The 22676-nt window shown below is 50.6% G+C and overlaps 1 protein-coding gene across 1 annotated transcript in view; it reads left to right on the plus strand.

The window, feature by feature from the left end:
• Nucleotides 1–1721: 1721 nt before the first annotated feature.
• cplane1 (ciliogenesis and planar polarity effector 1) overlaps nt 1722–22676 on the plus strand; it is a 270576-nt gene continuing 249621 nt past the window's right edge. Inside the window, exons 1-5 of the mRNA XM_080183273.1 lie at nt 1722–1778; nt 6832–7067; nt 8550–8685; nt 10866–10985; nt 11629–11861. Of these exons, the coding sequence (XP_080039399.1) occupies nt 6987–7067; nt 8550–8685; nt 10866–10985; nt 11629–11861 (570 nt within the window). The 5' untranslated portion in view covers nt 1722–1778; nt 6832–6986. The remainder of the gene's footprint in view (nt 1779–6831; nt 7068–8549; nt 8686–10865; nt 10986–11628; nt 11862–22676) is intronic.

Below are 22676 nucleotides of genomic sequence, written 5' to 3' on the forward strand. Positions count from 1 at the left end.
GAGTTCACACTCACACACACAGATAGCCCAGAGTTCACACTCACACACACAGATAGCCCAGAGTTCACACTCACACACACAGATAGCCCAGAGTTCACACTCACACACAGATAGCCCAGAGTTCACACTCACACACACAGATAGCCCAGAGTTCACACTCACACACAGATAGCCCAGAGTTCACACTCACACACACAGATAGCCCAGAGTTCACACTCACACACACAGATAGCCCAGAGTTCACACTCACACACACAGATAGCCCAGAGTTCACACTCACACACACAGATAGCCCAGAGTTCACACTCACACACACAGATAGCCCAGAGTTCACACTCACACACACAGATAGCCCAGAGTTCACACTCACACACACAGATAGCCCAGAGTTCACACTCACACACACAGATAGCCCAGAGTTCACACTCACACACACAGATAGCCCAGAGTTCACACTCACACACACAGATAGCCCAGAGTTCACTCACACACACAGATAGCCCAGAGTTCACACTCACACACACAGATAGCCCGGAGTTCACACTCACACACACAGATAGCCCAGAGTTCACACTCACACACACAGATAGCCCAGAGTTCACACTCACACACACAGATAGCCCAGAGTTCACACACACACACACAGATAGCCCAGAGTTGTGAATCCATTCTGATTTTACACAGAGGACACTTGCTGTGTCAGACTGCTGCTGTGTGAACAGGCAGTGGTTTGGGATATACAATCCCTCCCTGCATTGGGACTCCTGCTTACGTTCTAACTGCTGCATCATTGACTGGTTGACTCCTGCTGCCCATTCCCAGGATCTGGGAAGATGTTACTAACTCATTAATTACTGATCTGCAGTGTAGCTGTTAGGATTTGAGTGATGTTGGGATATTCTGTCTGATTCTGTTGCATTGCCAATCAGCTTCAATCATTGAGTTGAATTTAACTGATGAACAAATTAAAGAAGTTTATTTCAAACTCTGGGTTTGCTGTCACAATATACTGTCTTACTCACGGAGCTGATAGATTGGACTGGAAACCGAGAATCTTCTCTCACTGAGGCGTTGATCAGCCTCCAGATATTCTGCAACATCTCATTACCCTCATCACCCACCCCCTCATCACCACCTCACCCAACCCCCTCTCCCACCCCTCATCACCCACCCCCTCATCACCACCTCACCCAACCCCCTCACCCACCCCTCATCACCCACTCCCTCATCACCCACCCCCTCATCACCACCTCACCCAACCCCCTCACCCACCCCTCATCACCCACCCCCTCACCCACTCCCTCATCACCCACCCCCTCATCACCACCTCACCCAACCCCCTCACCCACCCCTCATCACCCACCCCCTCACCCACTCCCTCATCACCCACCCCCTCATCACCACCTCACCCAACCCCCTCACCCGCCCCTCATCGCCCACCCCCTCATCACCACCTCACCCAACCCCCTCACCCACCCCTCATCGCCCACCCCCTCACCCACCCCTCATCGCCCACCCCCTCACCCACCCCTCATCGCCCACCCCCTCACCCACCCCTCATCACCCAACCCCCACCACCCACTCACCCAAACCCCCATCAGCTCCTCCCCGCTGTTTCCCCTTCCCCCCCCCCCCCCGGTCCTCCAGTTCTCGGTCCTCCCAGTTTCTGGTCCTCCCAGGGATTCTCTTGCCGGGGTTGCTGTCGGCTCTTTGGCGGTTGCTGGGCCGCGGCTCCGCGCGGAGACTCCAACCGGCGGCGGCGGGACCCGGATGTAACGGTGAGCGAGAGCGGCCCCGAGAAACCCCCCGGTATACCCCCCAAACCCCCCGGTATACCCCCGTATACCCCCCAAACCCCCCGGTATACCCCAGTATACCCCCCGGTATACCCCCCAAACCCCCCGGTATACCCCCGTATACCCCCCAAACCCCCCGGTATACCCCCGTATACCCCCCAAACCCCCCGGTATACCCCCCAAACCCCCCGGTATACCCCCGTATACCCCCCAAACCCCCCGGTATACCCCCCAAACCCCCCGGTATACCCCCATATACCCCCAAACCCCCCTGGTATACCCCCATATATCCAGAGAAACTCCCTGGTATTCCCCCCCAAACCTGAACAACACCCCAACAACCCCCCCCCCCCCCCCACAACTTTCAATCTCCACATCCTCGCCGGTGGGGAAGTGCTGCTCTGAGCAGCCAGTGTTGGGGAGTAATGTAACCCAGGGAGAGAGAAGGAGAGATGTAGGTTAGAGGGATTAGCGGGTAAATGTATAGGGATATGGGACTGGGGCCTTGGTGTGAGTGCGGTCAGTGCAGACTCGATGGGCCAAATGGCCTCTTTCTGCATTGCAGTGTTTCTATGAGAGGCTGGCAGCACTGAGCCTCGCACAACCCCACCACAATATTGAAGTAGAAAATTTTCCTGCTGCTTGACTGTGATAGAGAAACTCAACAAAACTTGTTCCGACCAAATAACTAGTTTTTATTTACTAAAGACTGCATGCAGTAGTGGCAGTAACTTGAGTTTGGAGAGCCGTCATTACGACTTGCTAATTCCTTCTCAAGTCCGCACTTATGTAAAGAATCAGTTCAGTATTTATACATAATCATTACCAGTTTGTGTGACCAGAGCTTGTTGAGGAATTCGATCAGCAATCGCGTCAGAAGCAATGTCATAAATCATGGTACAGCCAGCTGACCTCCTAGAACTCTCTGTCTCATCAGTCGTACCTTTATCTTGTCCTTTGATGAAGAAGGTCAGTGACTCCTTCATCCCTGACCTTGTCTTACTCATACAGCCCTAGGTTATGCGGAGTCAGCCTTATCAGGTCTTGATCTTCTCTGGTCTTGTGAGTTTTGCTCACAAGTCTATTTTATCAAATGCCTTTTGAAAATCCACCTCTGCCTTCATCAGTCTTCTGCGTTACTTCTGAAACACTCCAACAAGTTTGTTTAACCCAATTTTCCTTCAATGAATTCATGCCGCCTTTCCTTAATTATTCTGCATTTGATTGACCGACTGTTGATTTTGTCCCAAATTATTGTTTCCGGAAACTTCCCTGTCACTGAAGTCAAACTCCTGTGGTTGTGATTCTACCCAAAAAGTTCTAAGTGCTGAATTTGCAGGAAACCTGGTGTAAATCACAATTGTTTTTTCACTGGGTGTTCAGACTTGTATCTCCCATAATCTGTGCTCTGCAAAGGTTGCAATGGTGAATATCATTCAAAGCTCAGGGGAGTGGGGCCTATTCATGCTGGAGTCTCACAATGCTGGAACTCTGCACCTGCATAGTGGCCCCCTATCTATCAGGTCCCCATTAGTTGGCCAGCTCGATTGCGAGCATTCCATTCCCGGGCCAGCCCAGGTCCCCCCTCCCCCACCTGGTGCGGGACTGCCCGATATTCCGGTTCCCGCCTCCAAGCAGTGATGACACCGCCCCCCCACCCCCCGGCACAATTACTGGATGACCTCCTCCTGGGAGGCAGACCCCCCCGCCTACTTTCTCCCAGCCCTCCCGAATTGCTGGCTTCCTTCCAAAGAACAAAATTACAGCACAGGAACAGGCCCTTCGGCCCTCCAAGCCTGCACCGACCAAGCTGCCCGACTTAACTAAAACCCCCTACCCTTCCAGGGACCATATCCCTCTGTTCCCATCCTATTCATATATTTGTCCAGATGCCCCTTAAAAGTCACTATCGTATCTGTTTCCACTGCCTCCCCTGGAAACGAGTTCCAGGCACCCACTACTCTCTGTGTAAGAAATCTGCCTCATGCATCTCTTTTAAACCTTGCTCCTCTCACCTTAAACCTGTGTCCCTCTAGTAATTGACTCTTCCACCCTGGGAAAAATCTTCTGACTATCCACTCTGTCCATGTCTCTCATAATCTTGTAGACTTCTATCAGGTCTCCCCTCAACCTCTGTCACTCCAGTGAGAGCAAACCAAGGTTCTCCAATCTCTCCTCAAAGCTAATGCCCTCCATACCATGCAACATCCTGGTAAATCTTTTCTATACCCTCTCCAAAGCCTCCTACAGGGCTGCTTGGAGTCAGTGGACTAGTCAGAATTTAAAAATTCTGTGATCGACCTGAACGAGTACGCCACTACAGAACTGACTTCATTTGTAGGTGTTTAGAAGACTGTGTGTCAAAGAAGCAAATCCATGTGTTCCCCAACCGGAAACCATGGATGAACAGGGATATCCACTGCTTGCTGAAGTCCAGGTTGAACTGTTCAAGGCAGGCGACACTGACCTATACAAGAAAAGCCAGATATGACTTAAGGAGATCCATCAAAGATGCCAAAAGACAGCACCGGACCAAGCTAGAATCCCAGGCCAGCCGCGCAGAGCCCCACTGACTATGGCAAAGTCTGCAACAGGATACAAGACGAAGGCATGTAAAATCGCTGGCTCCAACACACTCCTCCCTGATGAATTCAATGCATTTTATTGCCCATTTTGAGCTAGTGGTCAGTGATAATATGCCCTCCATCCTAGATGCCTTGGATGAACCTGTATCCATGGTCACCATTGCAAATATCAGAGCAGCTTTCTCAAAAGTCAACCCACAGAAAGTGGCTGACCTGGATGGGGTACCCGCACGAGCACTCAGATCCTGTGCAAGCCATTGTTAGGGGTATTTGCAGACATCTTTAAACTCTCTTAACAACAATCTGAGGTCCCTATCTCCTTCAAGAAGATGGTCATCATCCCGGTACCAGAACGAAGGCCAGGGAATGTGCCTTGATGAATCATCTGGTGGCTCTGATATCCATCACTGTGAAGTGTTTCGAAAGGTTAGTCATGGCATGAATCAAATCTGGCCTTCCAGGTTGCCTTGATCCACTACAGTTTGCCTACCGTCGCAACAGGTCCACAGCAGACGCCATCTCCCTGGCCCTGCACTCAACTCTGGATCACCTAGATAACAGAGACGCCTATGTCAGACTCCTATTTATTGACTACTCAGCCTTCAACGCCATTATTCCCACAAAACTCATCTCCAAATTCTGTGGCTTGGGCCTCGGCTCTTCCCTGTGTGACCAGATCCTGAACTTCCTAACCCACAGACCACAATCAGTAAGGATAGGCAATAACACCACGATCATCAACACCGGTGCCCCACAAGACTGTGTTCTCAGCCCCCTACTATACTCCTTATACACCTATAACTGTGTGGCCAAATTCCACTCCAATTTGATTTTCAGGTTTACTGATGACCCACTGTAGTGGGTCAGATCTCAAACAATAATGAGACAGAGTACAGGAAAGAACTAGAGAATCTGGTGAACTGGTGCAGCAACAATAATCTCTCCCTCAATGTCAACAAAATGAAGGGGATAGTCTTCGACGTCAGATAGCTTAGTGGAGAACATGCTCCTGTCTACATCAACGGGGATGAAGTGAAAATGATCAAGAGCTTCAAGTTTCCAGGTGTCCAGATTACCAACAACCTGCCCTGGTCCCTCCATGCCAACGTTATAGTTAAGAAAGCTCACCAATGCCTCTACTTTCTAAGGAGACTAAGGAAATTTGGTATGTCTGCTGTAATTCTTGCCAACTTTTACAGATGCATCATTGAAAGCATTTTTTCTGGTTGTATCACAGCTTGGTATGGCTCCTGCTCTGCCCAAGACCGCAAAAAACTACAAAGGGTCGTAAACGAAGCCTAGTCCATCATGCAAACCAACCTCCCGTTCATTGACTCTGTCTACATTTCCCACTGCCTGAGCAAAACAGCCAGCATAATTAAGGACCCACACACCCCGGACATTCTCTCTTTCACCTTCTCCATTGGGAAAAAGATACAAAAGTCTGAGGTCACATACTAACCATCTCAAGAACAGCTTCTTTCCTGCTGCCATCAGATTTTTGGGCATTGGCACAGTGACAGAGTGGTTAGCATTGCTGCCTCACAGCACCAGGGATCTGGGTTCGATTCCCAGCTTGGGTCACTGCCTGTGTGGATTTTGCACGTTCTCTGCTGTGACCACGTGGGTTTCCTCTGCATGCTCCAGTTTCCTCCCACAGTCTGAAAGACGTGCTGGTTAGGGTGCATTGACCTGAACAGGTGCCGGAATGTGGCGACTAGGGGAATTTCACAGTAACTTCATTGCAATGTTAATGTAAGCCTTAGTTGTGACTCATAAATAAACTTTAACTTTACAGAATGGACCTATCTCACATTAAGCTGATCTGTCTCTACACCCTATAACAGCAATACTATATTCTGCACTCTATCATTTCCTTCTCTGTGAATGGTATACTCTGTTTGTATAGCATCATAGAGGTTTACAGCATGGAAACAGGCCCTTTGGCCCAACTTGTCCATGCTGCCCTTTTTTTTAAACCCCTAAACTAATCCCAATTGCCTGCATTTGGCCCATATCCCACTATACTCATCTTATCCATGTAACTGTCTAAATGCTTTTTAAAAGACAAAATTGTACCTGCCTCTACTTCTACCTCTGGCAGTTTGTTCCAGACACTCACCACCCTCTGTGTAAAAAAACATTGCCCCTCTGGACATTTTTGTATCTCTCCCCTCACAACTTAAACCTCTGGCTTCTAGTTTTAGATTCCCTTGGGGGAAAGGATTTTGACTATCTAGCTGACCTGTGCCCTCATTATTTTATAGACCTCTATAAAATCATCCCTCAGCTTCCTACGCTTCAGAGAAAAAAATCCCAGTCTCGTGTGCAAGAAACAATACCTTTCACTGTATGATAATACATGTGACAATAATAAATAAATCATGCAGAAAGGCTGCTTTTGGTGTCTAACAGGAGGTTGTGTGATTCGGTATTTGTTACTATTTCAGGTCCTGCTGTTTAAAATACAAAATGAAATCAGCAAATTCTGCAGAAACACAGCAATCAGGTGGAGAGAGAGACAGAGCGAATGTCTTGGATGTGTGACCTTCCATTGGTTCCTGCTGATTCTCACCCTGGCTGATTGAGACCTCCATTTCACAACATGGAGCTGAAACTGGAGGTACTGATGTCCAGCAGCATCAAACACAAGAAACCTTGGCCTCAGCTCCACTGGATTGGAGAGGTAGGCAGTGTTTACTGTCTGCTGAGTGAAATCAATAGATGGCACAGATAGTGGTTCCTTATTAAGATGATGAATGGGATGGATAGGATAGAGGTGGAGAGACTCTTCCCGCTCAAAAAAGACAGTAGGACGAGGGGGCACAGCCTCAAGATAAAGGGGAGGCGGTTTAGAACGGAGTTGAGGAGGAACTTCTTCACTCAAAGGGTGGTGAATCTCTGGAATTCTCTGCCCGTTGAAGTGGTGGAGGCTGCCTCGCTAAATATTTTTAAGAAGCGGGTTGATGGGTTTTTGATAAGAGAGGGGATTAAGGGTTATGGGGAGAGGGCGGGAAAGTGGAACTGAGCCACAACAGATCAGCCATGATCTTATTGAATGGCGGGGCAGGCTCGAAGGGCTAGATGGCCTACTCCTGCTCCTATTTCTTATGTTCTTATGTTCTTATTCCCAGGGTTGTCGCTTCTCTATCTCACTCTGTCTTACTGTTTACTCTCTTTCAAGGTCTAGTTTTCTGACACTCTGGCCTGAATTTTTTGTCTGTTGGGTGCGTGCTCTCGCTGGGTCTGGAAATGGATGTGAAACACGTTCCCAGAGTGCAATTTCACGCTGGCTCGCCAATTAACGGAGGCCAGCACTGAGAAAAGGGATGGTGAGGGCTGGCAGTTTCCAATGCACTCCCTCAGGGACAGCCACTGTGATCTGTCTGAGAGAGCTGCTGACCCCTAAAAAAAGTCTCAGTGTCTAAACTATACCTGAGTTCTACACAGCACACACACCTCTATCCCCAGACACATTGGTTCATTCTATTCCAGCCCTGACCTTTCATCCTGCCCTGGATCAAAGTTCCAGCTAAAAAGGTAAAAGCTGTCTAGCCAATCCCCCCACTCCCCCCTCCCCGTCCCCTATCCCCTGTGAACGGGCCACAGAAAATTGTATTTAGTTGCCCCTTAATGGGCTAAATTGCCTTAAGCAAATTTAAGGGCGTTCAAATGGTCAGTGGATAGGCATATAGATAACATTGGAATAGTTTTGGTTAGCGGGTCATTAGATTGGTTCCACTGGTCGGCGCAACATCGAGGGCCAGAGGGCCTGTACTGCGCTGTTACGTTCTATGTTAAGCAAACAGGCTTGAGTTTTAGCAGATACTGTTACGACTTTCATGCATGGCCCAAACTGAAATATTGCGCACGTGTACGATGACATCGGGAGGCAAGGCTGGCATCTTCTCTCACGATTTAATGTGTTTCTGGGCCAAGCGCACGTCTGCCTGTCTAATCAATGTAAAATCTTGTGTGTGTGTGTGTTGTGTGTTTCTGTGTGTGCATGTCTGTGTCTGTGTGTGTGTTTCTGTGCATGTGCGTGTGTGTCTGTTTCTGTGTGCGTGTGTGTGCCTGTGCGTTTTTAAAGGAACTATACCTCACTCGATGTGCTGCTGCACCTCTCCTCCCTGACGGTTCACTGCTCTCAATTGTTGTTTCCCTTTAGGAGAAAGAGGCCATTCTGTTGTGTGATAAGCAGAGACTGAGTTTACTCACTCTATCAACAGGGAGGACACAGAGGAAGATCCCAAAACTGCAACCACTGTTCAGGAACATGCTGAGTGTTACCACCTCCACTAATGGTATTTCTGACATGTTGATGAGCCGCTAAGATGCTCAACATCAACAGCAGGGGCTGTTTCTATCTGTCCCATCGCATTGTACATTTCAAATCAGTAAACGATGCTGAACAATTGCTCTTCCCCCCTACTCATCTCCTCACCACCCCCCTCACCCCCTGTAACTCAGTCCTGTGTCTCTGAGCTCCCTGTAACTCAGTCCTGTCTCTCTCTGAGCTCCCTGTAGCTCAGTCCTGTCTCTCTGAGCTCCCTGTAACTCAGTCCTGTCTCTCTCTGAGCTCCCTGTAACTCAGTCCTGTCTCTCTCTGAGCTCCCTGTAACTCAGTCCTGTGTCTCTGAGCTCCCTGTAACTCAGTCCTGTCTCTCTCTGAGCTCCCTGTAACTCAGTCCTGTGTCTCTGAGCTCCCTGTAACTCAGTCCTGTCTCTCTTAGCTCCCTGTAACTCAGTCCTGTCTCTCTCTGAGCTCCCTGTAACTCAGTCCTGTCTCTCTCTGAGCTCCCTGTAACTCAGTCCTGTGTCTCTGAGCTCCCTGTAACTCAGTCCTGTCTCTCTCTGAGCTCCCTGTAACTCAGTCCTGTGTCTCTGAGCTCCCTGTAACTCAGTCCTGTGTCACTGAGCTCCCTGTAACTCAGTCCTGTCTCTCTCTGAGCTCCCTGTAACTCAGTCCTGTCTCTCTCTCAGCTGCCTGTAATTCAGTCCTGTGTCTCTGAGCTCCCTGTAACTCAGTCCTGTCTATCTCTGAGCTCCCTGTAACTCAGTCCTGTCTATCTCTGAGCTCCCTGTAACTCAGTCCTGTGTCTCTCTGAGCTCCCTGTAACTCAGCCCTGTGTCTCTGAGCTCCCTGTAACTCAGCCCTGTGTCTCTGAGCTCCCTGTAACTCAGCCCTGTGTCTCTGAGCTCCCTGTAACTCAGTCCTGTGTCTCTCTGAGCTCCCTGTAACTCAGTCTTGTGTCTCTGAGCTCCCTGTAACTCAGTCTTGTGTCTCTCTGAGCTCCCTGTAACTCAGTCCTGTGTCTCTCTGAGCTCCCTGTAACTCAGTCTTGTGTCTCTCTGAGCTCCCTGTAATTCAGTTCTGTGTCTCTGAGCTCCCTGTAACTCAGTCCTGTGTCTCTCTGAGCTCCTTGTAACTCAGTCCTGTGTCTCTCTGAGCTCCCTGTAACTCAGTCCTGTGTCTCTCTGAGCTCCCTGTAACTCAGTCCTGTGTCTCTCTGAGCTCCCTGTAACTCAGTTCTGTGTCTCTGAGCTCCCTGTAACTCAGTCCTGTGTCTCTCTGAGCTCCTTGTAACTCAGTCCTGTGTCTCTCTGAGCTCCCTGTAACTCAGTCCTGTGTCTCTCTGAGCTCCCTGTAACTCAGTCTTGTGCCTCTCTGAGCTCCCTGTAATTCAGTTCTGTGTCTCTGAGCTCCCTGTAACTCAGTCCTGTGTCTCTCTGAGCTCCTTGTAACTCAGTCCTGTGTCTCTCTGAGCTCCCTGTAACTCAGTCCTGTGTCTCTCTGAGCTCCCTGTAACTCAGTCCTGTGTCTCTCTGAGCTCCCTGTAACTCAGTCCTGTCTCTCTCTGAGCTCCCTGTAACTCAGTCCTGTCTCTCTCTGAGCTCCCTGTAATTCAGTCCTGTCTCTCTCTGAGCTCCCTGTAACTCAGTCCTGTCTCTCTGAGCTCCCTGTAACTCAGTCCTGTGTCTCTGAGCTCCCTGTAACTCAGTCCTGTCTCTCTCTGAGCTCCCTGTAATTCAGTCCTGTCTCTCTCTGAGCTCCCTGTAACTCAGTCCTGTCTCTCTCTGAGCTCCCTGTAACTCAGTCCTGTGTCTCTCTGAGCTACCTGTAATTCAGTCCTGTGTCTCTCTGAGCTCCCTGTAACTCAGTCCTCTCTCTCTCTGAGCTCCCTGTAACTCAGTCCTGTGTCTCTGAGCTCCCTGTAACTCAGTCCTGTGTCTCTCTGAGCTCCCTGTAACTCAGTCCTGTCTCTCTGAGCTCCCTGTAACTCAGTCCTGTCTCTCTCTGAGCTCCCTGTAATTCAGTCCTGTCTCTCTCTGAGCTCCCTGTAACTCAGTCCTGTGTCTCTGTTGGCACAAAAGACGCAGTCCTGTCCGTCCTGTGCGAGGATGGTGTGTGTGCGATGGGGGCGTGTATGTGAGGAAGGCTCTCTCACACACTGTCACTCCTGCTCTCTCTGTGTTTGTGCAGGTGTCTGGCTGGCAGGACTGCTGAATACAGGAGAACTCTTCTTGTGGGAGAAAGATGGTGACTGTTTGAAGACCATTGCGGTGGAGGCAGGCGTGTGCGCAGAGGCAGAGGCAGCTCGCGGTACGAAGCCTGCATAGTTTGTTGCTGAGGAAACTCAGGAATTCTGGGAGGAAGAAAGTCAGGAATTTGTGCCTTGAAGATGCTTGGACACCAAGATTGGTGGCATAGTGGACAGTGATGAAAGTTATCTCAGATTGCAACGGAATCTTGATCAATTTACTAGGATGCTATCAGGACTTGATGGATTGAGTTATAAGGAGAGGCTGGATAGACTAGCGTAGGAGGCTGAGGGGAGATCTTATAGAGGTCTATAAAATAATGAACGGCACAGACAAGGCAGATAGTCAATATCTTTTCCCAAAGGTAGGGGAGCCTAAAACTAGAGGGTATAGGTTTAAGGTGAGAGGGGAGAGATACAAAAATGTCCAGAGGGGCAATTTTTTCACACAGAGGGTGGTGAGTGTCTGGAACAAGCTGCCAAAGGTAGTAATAGAGGTGGGTACGATTTTGTTTTTAAAAAAGCATTTAGACAGTTACATAGGTACGATGGGTATAGAGGGATATGGGCCAAATGCGGGCAATTGGGATTAGTTTAGGAGTTTAAAAAAAAGAGCAGCATGGACAAGATGGGCTGAAGGATCTGTTTCTATGCTGTAAACCTCTATGACCCTTGTATGTATCCATTCTTCCCTCTCTCTCTCAGAGTCTGCTACTAAGCTGTTCCTGTTTGTGTCGAGAGATGGAAAGAGAGTTCTTGTGGTCAGTCTGGCTGGCATGGTCTTCCTCTGGGAAAGCAGTGAGAAACGAGACTTAGCGACTGTTCCTGGGACTCAGCTCAGTGGCAGGTGGGCCCAGGTAATGGTGGATGAACAAGCCAAACTTCCCCAGGCCGAGGATAAGGACAGCATCGTGCATGCAATCTTTCACTCTGATGAGGTGAGTTTATCGCCACCTGTACACACATTGTAAAAAGCAGACAGTAGACTTCAGTATTGTTTCTCCTGGGTGTGGCAGTGTGTGCTTATGTTGTTGTTTGTCCATCGTCATCGATGAGGACCTCGACACCATTAGTCATTTTGAGGCTGGTTGCAGTGTGTTTGAAGATGACTGATCAGGGCCAATTCGGGCACAGAATGTCCTGGCACATATTGGACAGACTTGTGTAGACACTGTAGTTGTTGCACTGGTGGCTCTGGACTTGTGCAGCTCGCGATTAAGTTGTACTTCAGCAATACAGTTTGCTTCGTGAGCTTGACAGCCTTTGTGGATGAGGCAGTGCCAGGTCGGGCGGTTTTGTGCCAGCGTTTCCCAGGTGGTCGTGTCAATGTCAAGTGACTTCAGAGAGGTTTTGAGTGTGTCTTTGAAACGTTTCTTCTGCCCTCCATGTGAGCGTCTTCCAGCAGAGAGTTCCCCAAAAAGGAGCTGCTTGGGTATGCGCTCGTCTGACATACGGATGACATGACCTGCCCACCGGGTCTGCGCTCTCATCAGCAGTGTGTGGACTGATGGTAGACTTGCTCTAGAGAGAACTTCAGTATCTGGTACTTTGTCTTGCCATCAGATGTGTAATATTCTGTGAAGACAAGTCATGTGGAAATGATTGAGCTCTCTTGCATGCCTTCGATACACAGTCCACGTTTCACAGGCATACAGGAGGGTAGTGAGTACCACGGCGCTGTAGACCTTCAGTTTTGTTGCTGGGCGGATTCCTCGACGTTCCCATACAGTGGAGCGCAGTCTACTGAAAGCAGAACTTGCCTTTGCTATTCTGCCGGTAACTTCTGTATCAATAGTCACTGCTTGGGAGAGGGTGCTGCCAAGATAAGTGAACTGGTCCACTGCCTGTAGTTTCTGCCCTTTGATTGTGATTATGGGTTCTGTGTACGGTGCATGAGGAGCAGGCTGGTGCGTGACTTCGGTCTTTTTAATGTTGATGGTGAGTCCAAAGTTGTCACAAGTCATGGAAAATTTGTCCATACTGACTTGCATCTCTGGCTCTGAGCCAGCATACAGGGCACAGTCATCAGCAAAGAGGAAATCTCTCAGAACAGTCTCTTTCACTTTGGCTTGAAGCTTGAAGTCTCCTCAGGTTGAAAAGCTTCCCATCCACTCTGTACTTGAAGCTGATTCCAGCAACACTGTCCTGGAAGGCATCATTTAGCATGACAGTGAACATCATGCTGAACAGTGTGGGTGCGAGCACACAGCCCTGTTTGACGCCATTGGTGACTGGGAATGCCTCAGAGGATCCTCCGCCATCCAGTACTCTGGCCATCATGGAACTGGCGTACCATCTGAATGAATTTTGGTGGGGGGGACAGTCGAACTTTGACATGATCCTCCACAGGCCTTGTCGGCTTACAGTGTTGAAGGCTTTCGTGAGGTCAGCAAAGATTGTGTAGAGCTCGCCCCATCTGAGGTAAAAGGCTCTCACTGTCCACCCTATCCAATCCTTTGATCATCTTGGTTGTCGCATACTTGTTGATTGCCCTTCCTCTTGTAGAGGTGTACGATGGAAGCATCTTTAAGTTCATGAGGAATGGATCCTTGCTTCCAAAAGGACTGGAACAACTCATAAGAACATAAGAAATAGGAGCAGGAGTAGGCCATCTAGCCCTTCGAGCCTGCCCCGCCATTCAATAAGATCATGGCTGATCTGTCGTGGCTCAGTTCCACTTTCCCGCCCTCTCCCCATAACCCTTAATCCCCTCGCTTATCAAAAACCCATCAACCCGCGTCTTAAAAATATTTAGCGAGGCAGCCTCCACCACCTCAACAGGCAGAGAATTCCAGAGATTCACCACCCTTTGAGTGAAGAAATTCTTCCTCAACTCCGTTCTAAACCGCCCCCCCCCCCTTTATCTTGAGGCTGTGCCCCCTAGTCCTACTGTCCTTTCTGAGCGGGAAGAGTCTCTCCACCTCTATCCTATCCATCCCATTCATCATCTTATACGTCTCAATGAGATCTCCCCTCATTCTTCTAAACTCTAACGAGTACAAGCCTAGTTTATTCAGCCTCTCCTCATAGCTCAACTCCCTCAACTCCAGAATCAGCCTAGTAAACCTCCTCTGCACTCCCTCCAAGGCCAAAATATCCTTGCGTAAGTACGGCGCCCAAAACTGCACACAGTACTCCAGCTGTGGCCTCACCAATGCCCTATACAGCCGCAGCAAGACCTCCCTACTTTTATATTCAATCCCCCTTGCTATGAAGGCCAGCATCCCATTTGCCTTCCTGACCACCTGCTGCACCTGCAGGCTGGGTTTTTGCGACTCATGCACAAGGACCCCGAGGTCCCTCTGCACTGTCGCCTGCTGCAGTTTTTCTCCACGTAAGTAATAGTCCTTCCTACCATTATTCCTACCAAAGTGGACCACCTCGCACTTGCCAACATTAAATTCCATTTGCCATTTCCTGGCCCATTCGCCCAGCCTATCTAGATCCTTCTGTAGACTCTCCACACCCTCCGCACAATTTGCCGTTCCACCAATCTTGGTGTCATCAGCAAATTTCGACACCATACACTCAGTTCCCTCCTCCAGATCATCTATATAAATGGTAAATAGCTGACTCGGTGAGCTTCTTGATAAGTGTAGGATCAGCAGCTTTATAGATCTCTGTGAGTATGGCATCTGTCCCTGGGGCTTTGCCACTGGAAAGCTGGCTGACAGCTTTCGTGACTTCGGCTACTACCAGTGGGTCATCCATGGCGCTGTTGGTATCGACCTGGGGAATCCTGTCTATTGCCTCATCGTTAATAGATGACGGTCGGTTGAGGATGGCTTCAAACTGTTCAGCCCATCTCTGCAGGATCTGAGCCCTCTCTGTAACGAGAGTTGTACCATCTGTACTCAGGAGGGGGGAACTCCCGAGAGATTGAGGTCTGTAGAGAGTGTTGAGGCTTCATAGAACCGTTTCAAGTCATTTCTGTCAGCATATCCCTGTATTTCATCTGCCTTGGCGCTCAGCCAGGCATCCTGCATTTTACACAGTTTATTCTGCACTGTCCTGTGAGCACTGGGAAAAGCGTTTTTCTTGGCAGCTGAAGATGGATCGTTCTGACAGGCCCGATGAAGACGGTGCTTTTCAACAAATAGAGCCTGTATTGCCTCATCATTCTCATCGAACCAATCATGCTGCTTGTGGGTAGAGAGCCCGCATATCTTCAGCGCAGATGTATGGATAGCATCCCTGAAGCATTCCCAGTCATCCTCAGCGCTGCCTGCGAGGTGTAGGTTTCCAGAGCTTGATTTCTAAGCCTTCTATGCTGGGGTTCTTTAGCATTGATTCTTTTCATAACCTTGCTTCCTTGTGGTCACCTCTTGGGTCTGATGTGGAGCCTCATTTTGGAGACAGTGAGCCTGTGATCTGTCCAGCAGTCAGCACCACACATGGCCTTGGTCACTCTGACATCCTGCCTGCCTTTTCTCCTGACAATGACGTAGTTGATAAGATGCCAATGCTTAGAGCGGGGATGTATCCACGAGGTTTTGTTACGGATAGGTAGATGGAAGGTTGTGTTGGTGATGGGGAGGTCGTGTGCTGCACAGGTCTTCATTAAGAGTAGGCCGTTACTGTTACACTTGCCCACTCCATGCCTCCCAATGCCTCCCTGCCAGATTGCAGAGTCACACCCTACTCTTGCATTGAAATCGCCAAGCAAGATCAGCTTGTCGGGACTGCTCCCTGCTGATAGTAGGGCATCCAGTTCTTTGTAGAACTTGTCTTTCATCTCATCCGGGTTCATTGTGGAGGCATAGGCGCTGTTCAGGGTGGCTTGACTTCTGTTCTGTAGCGGAAGCTGTAATGTCATAAGCCGGTCGTTCACACCCTTGGGTAGACTATCAAGTTTCTGAACAAGGTGACTCCTGACGGCGAATCCAACTCCAGCATCACGACGCTCATCGCTGCTGCAACCGCTCCAGAAAAAAGTGTATCCAACTCCAGTTTCAGTCAACTGACCTACGTTGGCAAGACGAGTTTCACTCCGGGCAGCAATGTCAATGTTGTATCTTGCAAGCTCTCTGGCAACTAAGGCTGTTCTTCTCTCTGGTCTGTCTGCTGTAGGGTTGTCCAAAAGCATGCGCACGTTCCAAGTGCCAGTGGTGAGTGGTGTCACCTTGTGTTTTATTTTGTTTGTTCGACCACAAGATGGGATCCCCGCCAGTCGCAGTAAACTGGCCAGGGTGTAGTGAAGCAGGCAATGTTTCGGGCACCTTTTCTAGCCCCTTCCTCATTCTGCGGAGGTGAGCAATGCATTCCTGAAGAGGACTGCTCAGTCGCCCAGGTAGACGCCGAGTTCCACTGCTGCATCAGTCAGCGGAAAAAGCCCATTAGATCTGAGCCGCCTGCGTGCAGGTCCGTGACTACAGCTCCCAGTGTATCCACACCTGCTGCTTCACCACTCGCCCATCACCACAGGACTTCAAGGGTTGAACAGGACACTAATGATGATGTTGAAACTAGTGCTTGATTTGGATGAAAGTGAGGGAGAGTTGCACAGCGTCAGCCTCACTCTCTCTTCCCAAATCCCATCTAGGTCCAGTGGCAAGACAAGAGTCAAGACGGCTGGCGGTGGGACTAGGCGCAGTGGATGACCAGGACGTCTTCTGTGTCTTGTCCTGCTCTTCGTGTTCCACGATGCTTGCAGAGGCCACCTTCTTGACCGTTGGGCCTTCCATTGGTCTCTTCCGCTCAGTCCGCCGGACTCTGTCTTCACATGCTGGGATAGACATCTCCCTATCTCACCGAGGGTTGAGACCCGTCGGCTACCCTCACCTGGTTTAGCCGGCTTGTCGAGGCCATTGCCCGGGGTGTGGCCGCTGTCGCATGCAAACAGCTACAGGGGGCCACAGGTGAGAGCTGGGTACCAGGTGGGGACAAAGGATGGATAAACCACCCTGAAAGGATGTGACATATTCCCCCACCAAATGTACCACCCCTCCCTGACACCCTATACACCCTGTAGCACACTATCAAACACATATTATTCACCAAGGTGATGTCCTATAGGACCGCAGTCACTGCTAGAAGGGACACTGACTGAGACAGATGCTGCTGGGAGCGACGCTGAGTGAGACAGATTATTTTGGGAGTGACGCTGAGCGAGGCAGATTCTGGTGGGAGTAACGGTGACCAAGATAGATTCTGTTGGCAGTGACGGTGAGCATGACGGATTCTGCTGAGAGTGGCACTGATGGAGACAGAATCTGCTGGGAGTGACACTGAGTGAGACGGATTCTGCTGGGAGTGACGCTGAGTGAGACGGATTCTGCTGGGAGTGACACTGAGTGAGACGGATTCTGCTGGGAGTGACACTGAGTGAGACGGATTCTGCTGGGAGTGACGCTGAGTGAGACGGATTCTGCTGGGAGTGACGCTGAGCGAGACGGATTCTGCTGGGAGTGACGCTGAGCGAGATGGACTCTGCTGGGAGTGACGCTGAGCGAGACGGATTCTGCTGGGAGTGACGCTGAGCGAGACGGATTCTGCTGGGAGTGACGCTGAGCGAGACGGATTCTGCTGGGAGTGACGCTGAGCGAGACGGACTCTGCTGGGAGTGACGCTGAGTGAGACACGGATTCTGCTGGGAGTGACGCTGAGTGAGACGGACTCTGCTGGGAGTGACGCTGAGCGAGACGGATTCTGCTGGGAGTGACGCTGAGTGAGACGGATTCTGCTGGGAGTGACGCTGAGCGAGACGGATTCTGCTGGGAGTGACGCTGAGCGAGACGGATTCTGCTGGGAGTGACGCTGAGCGAGACGGATTCTGCTGGGAGTGACGCTGAGCGAGACGGATTCTGCTGGGAGTGACGCTGAGCGAGACGGATTCTGCTGGGAGTGACGCTGAGCGAGACGGATTCTGCTGGGAGTGACGCTGAGTGAGACACGGATTCTGCTGGGAGTGACGCTGAGTGAGACGGACTCTGCTGGGAGTGACGCTGAGCGAGACGGATTCTGCTGGGAGTGACGCTGAGCGAGACGGATTCTGCTGGGAGTGACGCTGAGCGAGACGGATTCTGCTGGGAGTGACGCTGAGCGAGACGGATTCTGCTGGGAGTGACGCTGAGTGAGACACGGATTCTGCTGGGAGTGACGCTGAGTGAGACACGGATTCTGCTGGGAGTGACGCTGAGTGAGACGGACTCTGCTGGGAGTGACGCTGAGTGAGACGGACTCTGCTGGGAGTGACGCTGAGTGAGACGGATTCTGCTGGGAGTGACGCTGAGCGAGACGGATTCTGCTGGGAGTGACGCTGAGTGAGACACGGATTCTGCTGGGAGTGACGCTGAGTGAGACGGATTCTGCTGGCAGTGACGCTGAGCGAGACGGATTCTGCTGGCAGTGACGCTGAGCGAGACGGATTCTGCTGGCAGTGACGCTGAGCGAGACGGATTCTGCTGGCAGTGACGCTGAGCGAGACGGATTCTGCTGGCAGTGACGCTGAGCGAGACGGATTCTGCTGGGAGTGACGCTGAGCGAGACGGATTCTGCTGGGAGTGACGCTGAGTGAGACGGACTCTGCTGGGTGTGACGCTGAGCGAGACGGATTCTGCTGGGAGTGACGCTGAGCGAGACGGATTCTGCTGGGAGTGACGCTGAGCGAGACGGATTCTGCTGGGAGTGACGCTGAGCGAGACGGATTCTGCTGGGAGTGACGCTGAGTGAGACGGACTCTGCTGGGAGTGACGCTGAGTGAGACGGATTCTGCTGGGAGTGACGCTGAGCGAGACGGATTCTGCTGGGAGTGACGCTGAGTGAGACGGACTCTGCTGGGTGTGACGCTGAGCGAGACGGATTCTGCTGGGAGTGACGCTGAGTGAGACGGATTCTGCTGGGAGTGACCCTGAACAAGATGGATTCTGCTGGGAGTGGCTCTGAGTGAGACGGACTCTGCTGGGAGTGACCCTGAACAAGACGGATTCTGCTGGGAGTGACCCTGAACAAGACGGATTCTGCTGGGAGTGGCACTGAGCGAGACGGACTCTGCTGGGAGTGACGCTGAGCGAGACAGATTCTGCTGGGAGTGACGCTGAGCGAGACGGACTCTGCTGGGAGTGACCCTGAACAAGACGGATTCTGCTGGGAGTGGCACTGAGCGAGATGGACTCTGCTGGGAGTGACCCTGAACGAGACGGATTCTGCTGGGAGTGGCTCTGAGCGAGACAGATTGTGCATTCCCAGCTCTGGGTTTTAGTTTCTGGAGTAAGAGAGGAGCAGGATTCTCTGAATTCCCACCTGGTTCAGGCACATTCCTTTAAAGATCTAATGTTGGCTTGTGTAGGAAACCTGGCATTGCGTAATAAACCATTCGATATCACACTTCTCCCTGCAACAGGCAGCTCCTCATCAAAGGTGGATTTTAACAGATACCAATGAGTTATCAGAACTATTCCTAGCACCAAGCCAGGCCACACTGCAGGATGCAGCCTTGTCAACCCTGCAAAACAAATCCTCAATACTCACATCTGGGGGCTGGTGCCAAGATCGGGTGAGCTGTCTCACAGACTGGTCACGCAACAGCCTGACGTCATTGAATTCATCTTATAGATAATGTCCCAGACACCACCATCATTATGGTGGTGTCTGGGACATTACTCCATTATGGTGGCTCAGGGATTGGTGTGGGAGGAATGGGTTTGAATTTATGGGGCATTGGCACCAGTATTGGGGTAGGTGGGACCTGTTCGGGCGGGATGGGGTTGGTCTGAACCGTGCTGGGATCAGAGTGCTGGCTAATAGAGTAAAAAGGACTGTAGACAGGGCTTTAAACTAATTAGAGGGGGGGAGGGTGCGAGGGTAGGTGACGTTGCGGGGTCTAAAGTTAAGGAGACGGTACAGGTAAGGATAGAGGCCGAGGATGTCCCAATAATAGAGGGAGTAGGGGGCGTGAGTATGGTTGGTGGCGTTCCAGCAAATAGGGTCCAGGTGAAGGCTGGGATGAAAGCACTTTATCTGAATGCACGAAGCATTCGGAATAAAGTGGATGAGTTGGTGGCGCAGATCGACACAAATGGATATGATCTGGTGGCCATTACAGAGACGTGGCTGCAAGGTGACAGGGACTGGGAGCTGAATGTCCAGGGGTATCAAGTGTTTAGGAAGGATAGGCGGGAGGAAAAAGGGGGGGGCGTAGCTCTGCTGATTAAGGATAGCATCAGGGTGGTAGCGAGGGATGATATTGGAGCCAAGGAGCAGAAGGTGGATTCGTTGTGGGTAGAGATTAGGAACAGCAAAGGGAGGAAGACGCTGGTGGGTGTCGTCTATAGGCCCCCCAATAATGATCTGGAGGTGGGGCGGGCTGTTAACGCGCAAATAAGTGCGGCGTGCAGGAATGGGACGGCCGTGGTTATGGGGGATTTCAATCTGCATATTGATTGGTCGACCCATGTTGGACACGGTGGGCTCGAGGAGGAGTTCTTGGAATGCTGCCGGGATAGTTTCCTCGAACAATGTGTGTTGGAGCCGACGAGGGAGCGAGCTATCTTGGATCTGGTGCTATGTAATGAGGCGGGTAGAATTCGGGAACTTGAGTGATCATTGTATGGTGGAGTTTCTGGTGCAGATGGAGGAGGAGAAAGTGGGTTCCCGGACACGCGTCCTTTGTTTGAATAGAGGGGAGTACGGTAGGATGAGAGAAGAATTGGCGAATGTGGACTGGGGGAGTGCGTTGGAAGGTAGGTCTGCTGAGGAGCAGTGGAGGATCTTTAAGGAGATCTTTCTTGGTGCTCAGCAGAAATTTATTCCGATGGTCAAAAAGGACCGTAGGAGGAGAGGTAATAAGCCGTGGATAACGAAGGAGGTAAAGGAAAGTGTTAAATTAAAAGCGGAGGAATTTAGAGTAGCTAAGAGTAGTGGACGAGAAGAGGATTGGGAGAGGTTTAAATGTCAACAAAGATTGACAAAGAAGTTGATAAAGGAGGGTAGGAGAAACTATGAAGCTGGGCTAGCGCTTAATATAAAAAAGGATAGCAAGAGTTTTTATAAATATATAAAAAGGAAGAGGCTGGCTAGGGTGAACGTTGGTCCCTTAGAGGATGAGAAGGGGGACTTAGTGGTAGGGGATGGGGATATGGCGGAGGTCTTGAATAACTTTTTTGTTTCGGTCTTCACGGAGGACGACGTGAATAATTTGCCGGGTGTTAGAGATGGAAAGGTGGTAGGACTGGAGGGTCTCGATGACATTACTGTTACTAGAGAGGTGGTGCTCGACAGACTGAAGGGACTGATTGTGGACAAGTCCCCAGGACCGGATGGAATGCATCCGAGGGTCCTGAAAGAAATGGCGGAGGAGATCGTAGATGCCTTGGTGGTTATTTTCCAGACGTCGCTGGATTCCGGGGAAGTGCCGGAAGATTGGAAAACGGCTAATGTTACGCCGTTGTTTAAGAAGGGTGGCAGGCAAAAGGCGGGGAATTATAGGCCTGTTAGTTTAACGTCTGTTGTAGGTAAAATGTTAGAATCCGTCATCAAGGAGGAAATAGCGAGGCATCTTGAGGGGAACTGCTTGATAGAGCAGACGCAGCACGGTTTCCTTAAAGGGAAGTCGTGTCTGACAAATTTACTGGAGTTCTATGAGGATGTGTCTAGGGCGGTGGATAGAGGAGAGCCGGTGGATGTGGTCTTTCTGGATTTTCAGAAGGCGTTTGACAAGGTTCCTCACAAGAGGTTATTACAGAAGGTCAGGGGGATGGAGTTGGGGGTAGGGTGTTAGCGTGGATAGGGGATTGGCTGTCAAATAGGAGACAGAGAGTGGGGGTCAATGGGCGCTATTCGGATTGGCGGATGGTGACTAGTGGAGTGCCCCAGGGGTCAGTGCTGGGGCCTCAGCTATTTACCATTTATATAGATGATCTGGAGGAGGGAACCGAGCGTAGGGTGTCGAAATTTGCTGATGACACCAAAATTGGTGGAAAGGCAAATTGTGCGGAGGGTGGGGAGAGTCTACAGAAGGATCTAGATAGGCTGGGCGAATGGGCCAGGAAATGGCAAATGGAATTTAATGTTGGCAAGTGCGAGGTGGTCCACTTTGGTAGGAATAATGGTAGGAAGGATTATTACTTACGTGGAGAAAAACTGCAGCAGGCGACAGTGCAGAGGGACCTTGGGGTCCTTGTGCATGAGCCGCAAAAACCCAGCTTGCAGGTGCAGCAGGTGGTCAGGAAGGCGAATGGGATGCTGGCCTTCATCGCGAGGGAGATTGAATATAAAAGTAGGGAGGTCTTGCTGCGGCTGTATAGGGCATTGGTGAGGCCGCAGCTGGAGTACTGTGTGCAGTTTTGGTCGCCGTACTTACGCAAGGATATTTTAGCCTTGGAGGGAGTGCAGAGGAGGTTTACTAGGCTGATGCCGGAGTTGAGGGGGTTGAGCTATGAGGAGAGGCTGAATAGATTGGGATTGTACTCGTTAGAGTTTAGAAGAATGAGGGGAGATCTCATTGAGACGTATAAGATGATGAATGGGATGGATAGGATAGAGGTGGAGAGACTCTTCCTGCTCAGAAAGGATAGTAGGACTAGGGGGCATAGCCTCAAGATAAAGGGGGGGCTGTTTAGATCGGAGTTGAGGAGGAACTTCTTCACTCAAAGGGTGGTGAATCTCTGGAATTCTCTGCCCGTTGAAGTGGTGGAGGCTGCCTCGCTAAATATTTTTAAGACGTGGGTTGATGGGTTTTTGATAAGAGAGGGGATTAAGGGTTATGGGGAGAGGGCGGGAATGTGGAACTGAGCCACGACAGATCAGCCATGATC

This window comes from Carcharhinus amblyrhynchos, unplaced genomic scaffold (genome assembly GCF_965287045.1).
Source record: "Carcharhinus amblyrhynchos unplaced genomic scaffold, sCarAmb.v2.hapA chromosome_205, whole genome shotgun sequence".
NCBI classification, from domain to species: domain Eukaryota; kingdom Metazoa; phylum Chordata; class Chondrichthyes; order Carcharhiniformes; family Carcharhinidae; genus Carcharhinus; species Carcharhinus amblyrhynchos.